General features: G+C 42.1%; 2 protein-coding genes across 2 annotated transcripts in view; both read right to left on the reverse strand.

The window, feature by feature from the left end:
• The window catches only part of LOC134846088 (uncharacterized), a 322,069-nt gene that overhangs the window by 86,367 nt on the left and 223,639 nt on the right, over positions 1-12,063 (reverse strand). The window lies entirely within an intron of this gene.
• The window catches only part of LOC134845650 (glycine receptor subunit alpha-4-like), a 62,352-nt gene that overhangs the window by 2,189 nt on the left and 48,100 nt on the right, over positions 1-12,063 (reverse strand). Inside the window, exons 4-6 of the mRNA XM_063862668.1 lie at positions 1,554-1,774; positions 602-684; positions 23-372 (exon numbers count right to left, since the gene is read on the reverse strand). Coding sequence (XP_063718738.1) covers positions 23-372; positions 602-684; positions 1,554-1,774 — 654 coding nt within the window. The remainder of the gene's footprint in view (positions 1-22; positions 373-601; positions 685-1,553; positions 1,775-12,063) is intronic.

A 12,063-nucleotide genomic window follows, 5' to 3' on the forward strand; every position in this document is an offset into this window, starting at 1 on the left:
CGGCTAGATTTGAACCACCGACCTTTGGCAAGCTCTCTTGTGCGGACGACGTTTGAGTCGTCATAGTGAGCACAGTCGTGATACCCAGTGCCACCCTGGCAGTCGAGGCAGTGGCATCGATCCAGAACGAGATCCAACTGAGACAGACAATCAGCAGTGTCGGAATATAAGTCTGGATTATGTAATAACCAGTCTGACGTTGAAGTTTAATGAGCGCCTCGACGCAGGGGTATTCGCCGGTGCTGTACATCCGGGTGCATATCTCGGTCCAGTAAGACTGGATGAAGAACTGGGGCAGCTCAACTGATTCTTCGATGTTCATGGCGATCCCTTCGGCCCATTTAAAGTCAATATCACGAGTGGTGAACGCATCTGGAAAACATAAGAATTCCAGTAAATTGCATAAACTAAACTTTAAAATTGTAAAAGTCTCTATATTGTTATGAAGTTGACGGTAGATTGTACTAATAAAAATGATAATGAAATGATAGTTGAAATCTTTCATGAAACGGCCGTTTTTTTCCTTTTATGTAAGTTTTTCTCTTTAAAGGTCAAAAACAGGTGTACATTGAGTTAAATCATGAGAAAAACAGCAACTCACAGCTCTCTAGTTGTATTTTGCAGATCTGTTGATCCATCGGGAAGCGATGCAGCTTCATGTTGCACGCCAAAGTCAAACTCAACCTAGAAAAGTTTTAATGAAACCCGAAACTTTTGGAAGAAAGTTCATGTATTAGTCAATCTCTAAATAGTAGTGCGCTGACTTGGCCTTGACCGATTATCATTCGTGACTATGAACAAATACAGCCTAAAAGTAACTCTTAAAAACCCAAACTGGTGTAACTGATGTAATTTTGTAGCGCCGACTCTCGGCAGCACTGGCTAGCCTTTAGAGACGTAAGTTCGAGTCCTCTGGCCGTTTGCCTTATTTGCTCATCAGTTTGTTAAGTAGTAAAGTATGGTTGGTTTCAGTAGTGGATTTAGGTGGTAGGGAAATTCCGACATCCACGCTCCCGGTTACCTTGTTTTGTAAACGAGGCTGAGCCAAATCATACAGAGACATAGCAAAAACACACTCCAAAAAATTCGTTTATTTTTTTGTTACACATCTCTGAAAGCCAAATATTGAGGATCTTTTTGAACGCCGTAATAACCATTTCTCAAAAACATTCAGAATTGTTTGACGTTTTTGGTCATCAGCTACGCTCAGGGGCGGATCTAGCATTTTCTCGAGGGGGGATTGATTTTAAAAAACGTTCGAAAATTTTGTCGACCTTTTTTTATTTAAATTGATTATCCGAGCTCTCCCAAAGCACTAAAAAGACCCTGTTTTGGCAAAATTGTCTGCGCCGCAGGCAAATTTTGGAAAAAATAGGCCAAAAAAGGCGTTAAAAAATTAGCAAGCATTGGCGCCAAAGGCCCTTTTAGAAAAATTTCAGGGTCCGTCAGCCAAAATGGAAATCTCAAAATAGTACAAAAGAAAACCCCGCTCCACTGCCCTCCCCCCCTCAAATCCGCTGCTGGCTACGTGCCCGATGACCACAGATACCAACCTCTGACTAAGCAACACATCTCCAGTGGGCGAAATACGCAACAGTTTGTTGTCCTTGGTGACAGAGTGGAAATTAGCCGACTTCTCATTCACCACAAACAAGTCAGGAACCCACAGACTCTTCAGGAGGGACACATCCACATTCACTGGCTCTGACCCATCAGTGAACTGGAGTCTGGGGTCATTCCACAGCTGGCGTAAGAACACAGTCACGCGGTAGTCCTGAAGTGGAAATATCCCAACATATTACTTTTTGGTCTCTGCGGTCTACGCAAAATAAAGTCATAAGCGATCATCGAAATGGATCGAGTGATATTTCATATAAAAACAGTTTCAGTCATGTTTTTTTGAACTTTTTTTGACTTTTTTGTTTTTTTAATCAATTTTTGAAGAAAAGGTTTTTGAATAGGTTTAATTTAACTTGGCTGTCAAAACTGTTTCAGTTTACGGTGGAAAAAAAACGACACAGTTTAGAAAAGAATATTTTTTGTAGATTTTGTATCGATGTGGCCGGAGATTTTTAATAAATTTTAGATAAACTTGACGAATAATTGAATAATAACCAAAAAAAAACTATGAACTTTCTGAGCACTATTTTGTGGTTAAGCGGGCTATGTAACCAAAACACTGCTTCGTTTTGCAAGACTTTCTTTTGAAGTTTTTTTTTTGAAAATGAGTGCTATTAACTCCGACCCCATGGTTGTGTTTAAACGAATTTTGCAGGGCTCTTGCAATATCTTGCAAGATAATCTTCCTTGATCGAACAGGTCACATGATTTCTTCAGCCGTTTCCGGAGAAATGCCACTCTGTTTCCCTGATTAAGATTCATTATGCAATTTCTATGCTGTGTTGTCTACTATCAAAAGAGTGACAATGAATATGGCCGAGGGTCCTTTTTTCACGCAACTCCAGGTGCTTTAATGCAGACCCGTAATTGATGCTTTGTTTCGCAATATTAAAAAGTTTTTGGTTCGGCTCCCAAAACCAATTAGCGTATGGAAATATTCTAATTGTTTTTGCTTTTCAGACTATTTAAGATTGAAAGAGTCGTACTTGTGACAGTTGTGTAACCTCAAAATATGTGTGGAATCTGTTATATCTCAAGTTTTTCTATTTAATTAGTTTCCTTGTTTTTTTTAAGAACTAATAACAATTGTCAAGCATATTATTGTTTTCGTGTTCATTTCGTGTTCATGAGTTTAAGTCAATTAACTTATAGTTTGTCAAGCATATTATAGTTTTCGTGTTCACGAGTTTAAGTCAATTAACTTCTGTCTTTTTTGGAATGTTTTCACTTTCTTGTCGTTTTTCGTCGTCGCATATATGCGTGCAACTTATATATGCCTTGATGTTGTTGAAACTAAGCATCAAACAGTAGTGCACTGTACAGTCAGCAATATTTTGCAATCGCAAAATAAAATTGAAAAAGCGGGAAGGGTTGGGGTGGGGTGTCCCCTAGCTTAGTCCTAAGCTATGTCGAGGTGAGTGTGCTAGCTTGTCGAGTTGGCTGTCTGAGTTGAAGTCGTCGGCTGTCGAGATGAGGTTCACAGGATGTCAAATTGAGGTTTCTCTGTTGTCCTGAGCTCACTCTTCAAAAGTGAGCAAAGTTCGGCTACGCATGTCAAAGTTCGGCTACGGAAAAGAAAGTTGATGTGTGCTAATTGAAGGAACTGCTCGATTGTTGCAGTTGATCATGCTCCAGAGTAAAATTCAGATCTGATGAATCAAGATGATTGGCTGGTCGTTGTTTTCCGCTATTCCTTGTCAAAGAAGATTGACTAGTCGTTGTCGTTATCCAAGTAATTACAAGTGGAAGAAATCTGGTTGCATTAAGAAATTTGTGTAGAGAAGATGAGAGCAAAAATGAATATTGGAGTAAACATTATCAGAGTGTGCTCCCGGCCAAAAAGCTGTTGTTGCGTATCAGGTGTTGTTGTCAACTAAAACGTATTTCTGGCGCAGCGTGTATCGTCGTTGTTGTATATCTAAATTCATTTAGGAAGGCAAAGCTGGCAGGCTCTTCCGTTTTTCCTTTTCAGAATGTCGGCATTGGAGGGGATGCTCTAGTTTGATTGCTGCTCTTTGGCGTGGATTGTTCAGTGTTGAATTCTGGACAAACAGGAGCGAGGCGTATTACTGGTATTTGAACACTTCCATGGCAGGGTCTAACGTTGTATTGTCGTATTACATTGTCGCCAGCTGGGATCGGTGACTCTACGCAACCTAGCGCCATAATTCACAAGGAGTTAGAGCTTCTAAAATCAAAACGGGTTGTCCATTCGAATTAGGCTGATTTTTCGAGGTTCATTTCTGTCGGGAAAGCAGAGTTGGGTTGAACTCTTGCACTAGGCGGTTCCAAACATGGTCTGATAGCTGCTGTATAAATTTCCATTTTTTAAATCAAATTAATGGCTTGAATTATTTCTGCGAGGCATGCTGGCCAAAATTCTTCAAAGAAGGAAATATCGCAGGGAGAAGACGATACAGTCGTGATGGGTCGTTTATTCATAAACTGTGCAATCTCGCACAGCATGGTGTTGAAATTATCATCTCTGAGGGCGTTAGATACAATGATGGCGTATAGAGAGGTTTTGACGCTACGAATGATACGTTTACAGGCGCGATCGATGAAGACATTGAACACTTTGAACACTATGTGGTGCATAGGCGGGGTTGATTTACGAAGATGTCTGGTGATATCCAAAAATTTGGTTCATCGAGGAGCTGTCGAACGCGGTCATCAGTTCTTTTTCGGCTGCTGTAACGTTCTTTGCGTTGTCAAAGCGGATGTCTGAAGGGGTGCCTCTTCTTGCAAAGAAGCGGCGGAGGGCTGTTAGAATTGCGTCGGATGATAGGCCATGGCACATTTCCAGATGAACTGCGCGAGTCTTCATGCCGGTAAAAATCAGTCCATACCGTTTGCTATGGGTGATTGAATTGTTTGACGCGAAGGGTCCAAATGGTCAAGACCAATTTGCTGAAAAAGGAATGGCTTATCTGATGGAAATCGACATGACGGGAGAGGAGACATTTCAGGATCGAGTGCACAGGCGAGCTGGCGTCGGCAGTCGTAAGTACTGTTGTACCTTTACGTATTTGAGATCTGGCAGGCAGAATCCAATAGTCAGCTTGAAGTGTGATGCGTGTATGCTCGGGTTGGAATGCTTATGAGAGATGTGAACATGTTGTACGAGGAGGTAAATTGCTGGGTGTTTTCCATCTAAAATAACGGGAAACTTTGAACAATAAGCAAGTCATGGCTTTTGTATTTTCCTTTGGCTCGCATTATGTTTGGTTCTTCGAGAAAAGGCAAGAGGGGTCGGATTCGGCTAGATGTAGCAACGATATTTCGCTTTGGGACATCTTTTAGCTCGTTCGGAAAAGAGTCTTGTTGAGATTTTTTGACGAGAAATTTCATTAACAATATGATGTCAGAGGCGTTCAGGGTGATGCCATGATGCTGATTTTCTTCAGTTGTCAAAGGAGGCGAGGTTGCTGAGGTTGAAAACCGAATCAAGTTATGTTGACGAGGTTTCTGATGAGGGGTTTGAGATACTGATTGACCAATTGAAGATTCGCTGGTTGAGTTTCTAAACAGTGCGGCAGCAATAAGAACAAAAGCTGTTGCGCGGAGAAGGGGGTTCCACTTCAAAAATCGTTTGTAACTGATGCAGGAGCTGCTAAACATGGGGTCTTGGAAGGCTCTCACATAGCAAGAGTGATGCTGATCGGGCAAACATTTTTCGGTTACACTGAAAACGCAATCATGTTGTCTCTCGCTTTCCACAGTGTTTGAAGGGGAGGCTATTCCAGAGGGTTGTTTGGGCCAAGCATCTTCTAGCTGAGGAATGATATCTGGTCCATTGAACCAACGTCTGTTAAGGTTGAACACTGAAAAGGAGATTCCACGAGTTCAATCATCGGCGGGGTTGAGGTAACCTGGCCAGTGTTTCTGGAGATACTGGAGGTCACATAGTAGATTGGGTGACCTCCAGTATCTCTGATACAGGATTTGCAATAAAGATTTGTTATCTTTTGTCTGATCCATGAATCCATTGAAAACTGTGCTGCTATCGGTCCAGAGATAAGTGTAGCTTAATGAGAAGCGTTGTTGTTGCCTAATGAAACTGGGAAGATGGGCACAAAACAGAGCTGCTTGGAGTTCCATTTTCGTGATGGTGCATTGTTTCAGCGGGGCTACTCGTGCCTTGCCTAAATCAAACGTAATTTTGGGCCTTGTATCGGAAACCGTTGAGTAAACAAGGTAAGATACTGAATGAAGAGCTGCGTATGAGGCATCTGAAAAGATTTGCAAGATAAATTCTGAGGTGAGCTCTGCGAAATAATTGCGAGGCACGTGGAGCGGTTGAAGGTTGTCGGTTTCTTGGAGAAGATCAAAGAGCTCAGTTAGGTCCGCTTTGGTAATTTGATCGTCCCATTTTAGTCCTTTTCTCCAAATGTTCTGCTGTAGAATTCGTAGGCGAATTGTGACAGGTGCGGCGAAGCCAATAGGGTCGAATAGGGAGGATGAAGTATGCAGAAGGTTGCGCTGCGTTGGCTTCTTCCTTTCCAGATCCTGAAATTTCTTCGGCTCAGAAACTGGTGAATCAGAGGAAATGTTTCATTCAATTTCCAATATACGTTTTGTCGTTCTGGGGTCATTCCATTCGTTGTGAGATTTGGCGCGGTGTTGCTGAGGTATTGCACTTAAAATCTCTGGGCTTGTAGTGATCCACTTAGTCAAGTTGAAACTACCTGTGGCGAGTACCTTTCGCAAATCAGTAGATAGTTGCAATGCTCTTTCCACGGTGTTGGTTGACTCGTAAAATTCGTCCATGTAGAAGTTGGTGTCGATTAAGTATCTGTTGTGGGGGTAATCGTTGTTGTTTTCGTCACCACATCTTTGGAGAGTTCACAAATTGGCGAGCGTTTAGCTCCAAAAACGAAACGAGTATACTCGTAAAAATCTGGTTGAGTTTTTCACCAGATGAATCTGAGAAATTTCCTGTCTTTGGGTCTGACGGAAACTTGCATGTACATGCTTTCAATGTCTGCTTTGATTGGATACTTCCGTTCTCAAAATTGGCAAATAACGGCAAGTAGGTTGCTTAGGAGGTCCAGGCTTAATTGGCTTCGTCACTCCATGCTCTGGCAGTATCCATCCTGCTGAAGGAATTTCTTCGTTTGGAAGTTTTTGAATGTTTTCCTTAGTCAAATTGTTTGTGATTGTGTCCTGGTACATTGCAAGCTTTTCGCGGTCGTTGAGAAAGCGGGTTTTCATTTTCTTGAATTGTTAAGCGGCAGCAAAGTAGTTGTTGGGAAGGCAGGCGTTCGGTTTTTTTCAGAGAAGTCCAACTTGATACCTTCCTTCCGTGTAGGTGATAGTCTGCCGAAGGGTCTCACGTTTTTTTGTCATTGGAGAGAATTACCTCCGGAGACGTTCCATAAGTTTCCATTTTTCGGGTTGACGCTATTAGTTCGGAAAGGTGTGCGTCTTCGTTGATGTCGTTGTGGTGAAAAGAGTGGGCTCGGAAAACTGAACTCCCGAGTATGTCGACTGTTGGACCACCAATTGTCCAAACAAGAGGTATGGAAATTGCACGTGGTGCATTTTCTGGTCCTCTTATTTTAGCTTGAGATGTAACAAGATCAATGTTATTGGTTCCAATGAGAATTGAAACGTGCTCGTCAAGCTGAACCTAGAAGATGATCAACCCGACAAACTCAACAGCATCTGCAGCAGTTACCATCATCTGAAGGAAATCAATTTTGAAAACTGGAAAATTGATATCCTTTAGATGATGGTAACTGCTGCAGATGCTGCTGAGTTTGTCGGGTTGAACATCTTCTAGGTTCAGCTTGTCGAGCACGTAAGCACGTTTCACTAGAAACTGCTCGTTGAGGTTACCCAACGGATGAATGTTCAATTCAACCGATCAGGCTTTGATTTGTTTCAAATCATGAAATCCTTCCATGAAGAGTTCTTCTGTTTCGAGGCTTTCGTCAAACTGAGGAGATTCGGATGTCAGGTGAAGCAAGTAACTGTCATTGCCTTCATTGTCAAGAAAACCATGTGTTATTATACTTGCGTTGTTTCGATTTGTAACTGGTAGATAGAGCAGTAATGAGTTTTCGAAGCGTTTCTGTTGTCAGTTGACTGAATTGTCTGGTCTGTCTGAAGCTAGGTATTGCGGTGAGAAAAAATTTCGAGTGCTGTTTGTGTTTTGCTGTTGATGAGTGCTGCTATGATGTTGTCTGTTGCAATTGATGCATGTTCGCTTAGAAATGGATTCTTTTACCATCTGTTGTCCAAGACAATATAGACAAAGGTTTTTTGCATGGATAAGCTTTCGCTCATCGTCAATTGTTAAATATTTATACTTAAGACATTGTGAGGGGGCGATGATCCAGGTCACAAAAAGCGCACGGAGTTCGTCTTTTTTCAGTTTTTTTTTGTGTCCCACGGAAGTCTGTCCTGGCACGTTTGAGGCTGGTTGCCTCGATGGTTGTTGCTTTGACGTTGGTTGTTTCTTTGTTGACTAGATGAAGAAGGTTGCCTAGATGAGGAAATGAAGTTTTTCTAGGTAGATTGTCACAAGCTAAGGCGAATTGCCTGAGTCAATGACTAAAATTGATGAGGCTGGGCTGCTGAATGCTGTTCTTGATGATGTGTTGGGTCCAATGTAACCGCTCGAAGTGGTGAAGTTTGTTGGCTGCAAATTGCACGTAAATGTTGGAGTTCAGGTCGTTGGTGAATCCAAATGTCTGAAAAGTTTCCGCAAGATTGCAAACAGACTCGCTCATTAAGCTATCGCCGGATACTCATGCAACAGCGCTACGTATGCAACAGTTCTTCAAGAACTCGAAGTATGATTAATAAGACCAGACGTAACTGTCAAAAACTATTTAAACAAGCTACAACAACTCAACATAAGCAATCCTTCAACGCAACATAAGCAATCGTTTATGGATTTTTTCTTTTTCATTTGCAATCTTGTGGAAACTTTCAGAGACTTAGATTCACCAACGACCTGAACTCCAACATTTACGTGCAATTTGCAGCCAACAAACTTCACCACTTCGAGCGACTAGATTGGACCCAACACATCATCAACAACAGCATTCAGCAGCCCAGCTTCATCACTTTTAGTCATTGGCTCAGACAATTCGCCTTAGCTTGTGACTATCTACCCCAGAAAAACTTCACTTCCTCATCTAGCCAACCTTCTTAATCAAGTCAACAAAGAAACAGTGAACGTCAAAGCAACAATTATCGCGGCAAGCAGCCTCAAATACGCAACAACAGATTTTCGGAGAACACAAAAAGACCGCAAAAAAGGCGAACTTCTTTTCGCTTTTTTTGTGACCTGGATCATCAACCCTCACAATGACTTTGTACAAAGATTTAACAATTGACGATAAGTGAAAGTTTTTTCATGCGAAAGGTTTTCTTCTAAATTTTCTCGGACAACACATGGTAAAAGGTTGCATTTCGATGCGAACCTGCATCACTTGCAACAGACAACATCATAGCAGCATTCATCAACAGCAAAACCCAAAAAGCAGTCGAAGATTTTCCTCAACGCAGCAACTAGCTTCAGACACACCAGAAAATTCAGTTAACCTTCAGCAGAGACGCTTAGAAAACTCATTACTGCTCTTTGTACCAGTTAAAAATCGAAACAAGGCAAGTATATTAACACATGGTTTTCTTGACATTGGAGGCAATGACAGTTACTTGCTTCACCTGACATCCGACACTCCTCAGTTTGACGAAAGCCTCGAAAAAGAAGAATTCTTCATGGATGGATTTCATGATTCGAAACAAATCTCAAAGCACGATCGGTTGAATTGAACATTCATCCGTTGGGTAACCTCAGTGGGCAATTTCTAGTGAAACGTACTTATGTGCTCGACAAGCCAAACCTAGAAGATGATCAACCCGACAAACTCAACAGCATCTGCAGCAGTTACGATCATCTAAAGGACATCAACTTTCCAGATTCCGACAACAACCAAGTTTCAATTCTCATTGGAAGCGACAGAAGGACCAGAAAGTGAACCACGTGCAATTTCCACACCTCTTGTTTAGACAATTGGTGGTACAACAGCCGAAACTCGGGAATTCAGTTTTCCGAGCATACGCTTCTCACCACAACGACATCAACGAAGGCGTAAACCTTTCAAAATTACTAGTGTCAACCTGGACAATGGAAACTTATGGAACCTGTCCGGAGGTAACTCTCTCTAAAGACAAAAAACACGCCATTGAGACCCTTCGGAAGACTATCACCTTCACGGAAGGAAAGTATCAAATTGTACTTCTCTGAAAAAACCGAACACCTGTCTTCCCAACAACTATTTTGCTGCCGCTCAACAATTCAAGATAATGAAAACCCGCCTTGTCAACGACCCCGACAAGCTTGCAATGTACCAGGACACAATCACAAACGATTTGATCAAGAAAAACATTCAAAAATTTCCAATCGAAGAAATTCCCTCCCTCAACAGGATGGATACTGTCGAGGCATGGAGTGACGAACCCAAAAAGCCTGAAAAAGAGGAGTTTGACTAAAAGACTTGCTTTTATCTGGACCGGACTGGCTAAGCAGCCTACTTGCCGTTATTTGCCGTTTTCGAGGACGGAAGTATCCCATTAAAGCAGACAATGAAAGCATGTAAATGCAAGTTTCATTCAGACCCGAAGACAGGAATTTTCTCAGATTCATCTGGGGAAAAACTAAGCAAAATTTTTACGAGTATACTCGTTTCGTTTTTGGAGCTAAATGCTCGCCAACTTGTCAACTCTCCAAACATGTGGTGACGACAACAAAAACGATTACCGCCAAAACAAATAAATTGATTTACGCAAGGCCCGAGTAGCCCCGTTGAAACAACACACCTTCACGAAACTGGAACTCCAAGCAGCTCTGTTTGGTGCCCGTCTTGCTCTTTTCATTTAGCAACAACAACGTTTCTCTGCAAACCACACTTATCTCTGGACCAATAGCAGCACAATTTTGCAGTGGATTCGTGGATCAGACAAAAGACAAAAATCTTTGTTGCAAATCCTGTAGAAGAGATACTGGAGATCACCCAATCTAATTAGTGGAAACACTGGCCAGGTTACCTCAACCCCGCCGATGATTGAACTCGTGGAATCCCCTTTTCAGGGTTCAACCTTAACAGCCAATGGTTCAATGGACCAGATTTAATTCTTCAGCTAGAAGATGCTTGGACCAAACAGCCCTTTGAAACAGTCTCCCCTTCAAGCACTGTGGAAAGCGACAGACAATATGATTGCGTTTTCAATCTTACCAAAAAATGTTTTCCCGATCAGCATCACTCTTGCTTTGTGACAGCCTTGCAATATCCCATGGTTAGCAGCTCTTGTATCAATAACGAACGCTTTTTAAAGTGAAACCGCCTTCGCGCAACAAGTTTTGTTCTTATTGCCACCGCACTGTTTAGAAACTCAAGCAGCTAATCTTCAATTGATCGATCAGTATCTCAAACCCCTCATCAGAAACCTTGTCAACATAATTTGATTCAGTTTTCACCCTTAGCAATCTCGTCGCTTTTGACAACTGAAGGAACTCAACGTCATAGTATCACTCTGAACACATACGACATCGACTTGGCAATGAAATTTCTCCTCAAAAAATCACAACAGGACTCTTTTTCGTATGAACTAAAAGATCTCCAGAAAAGAAATATCGTTGCTACATCTAGCCGAATCCGACCCCCTCGCCTTTTCTCGACAAATCGAACATCATTCAAGCCAAGGGAAGACTACAAAAGCGAAGACTTGACTTTTTTTTTAAAGCATCCCGTTATTTTAGACAGAAAACACCCAGCAATTTACCTCCTCGTACAACATGTTCACATCTCTCATAAGCATTCCCACCCGAGCATACAAACAACACACTTCAAGCTGACTATTGGATTCTGCCTGCCAGATCTCAAATACGTAAAGGTACAACAGTACTTACGACTGCCGACGCCAGCTCGCCTGTGCACTCGATCCTGAAATGTCTCCTCTCCCGTCATGTCGATTTCCATCAGATAAGCCATTCCTTTTTCAGCAAATTGGTCTTGAAAATTGTGGACCCTTCGCGTCAAACAATTCAATCACCTATAGCAAACGGTATGGACAGATCTTTACCGGCATGACGACACGCGCAGTTCATCTGGAAATGTGCCATGACCTATCATCCGACGCAATTCTAACAGCCCTCCGCCGCTTCTTTGCCAGAAGAGGCACCCCTTCAGAAATCCGCTCTGACAAGGCAACGAACGTTTTAGCAGCAGAAAAAGAACTGATGGCCACCTTTGACAGCTCCTCGATGACCAAATTTTGGATACCACCAGAAATCTTCGCAAATCAACGCCGCCTATGCACCACATTTTGATCGCGTCTGCAAACGTATCATTCTTAGCGTCAAAATTTCTCTATACGCCATCATTGTATCTAACGCCCTCAGAGATGATACTTTCAACATCCTGCTGT

The sequence above is a fragment of the Symsagittifera roscoffensis genome, chromosome 5, assembly GCF_963678635.1.
Source record: "Symsagittifera roscoffensis chromosome 5, txSymRosc1.1, whole genome shotgun sequence".
NCBI lineage: Eukaryota > Metazoa > Xenacoelomorpha > Acoela > Convolutidae > Symsagittifera > Symsagittifera roscoffensis.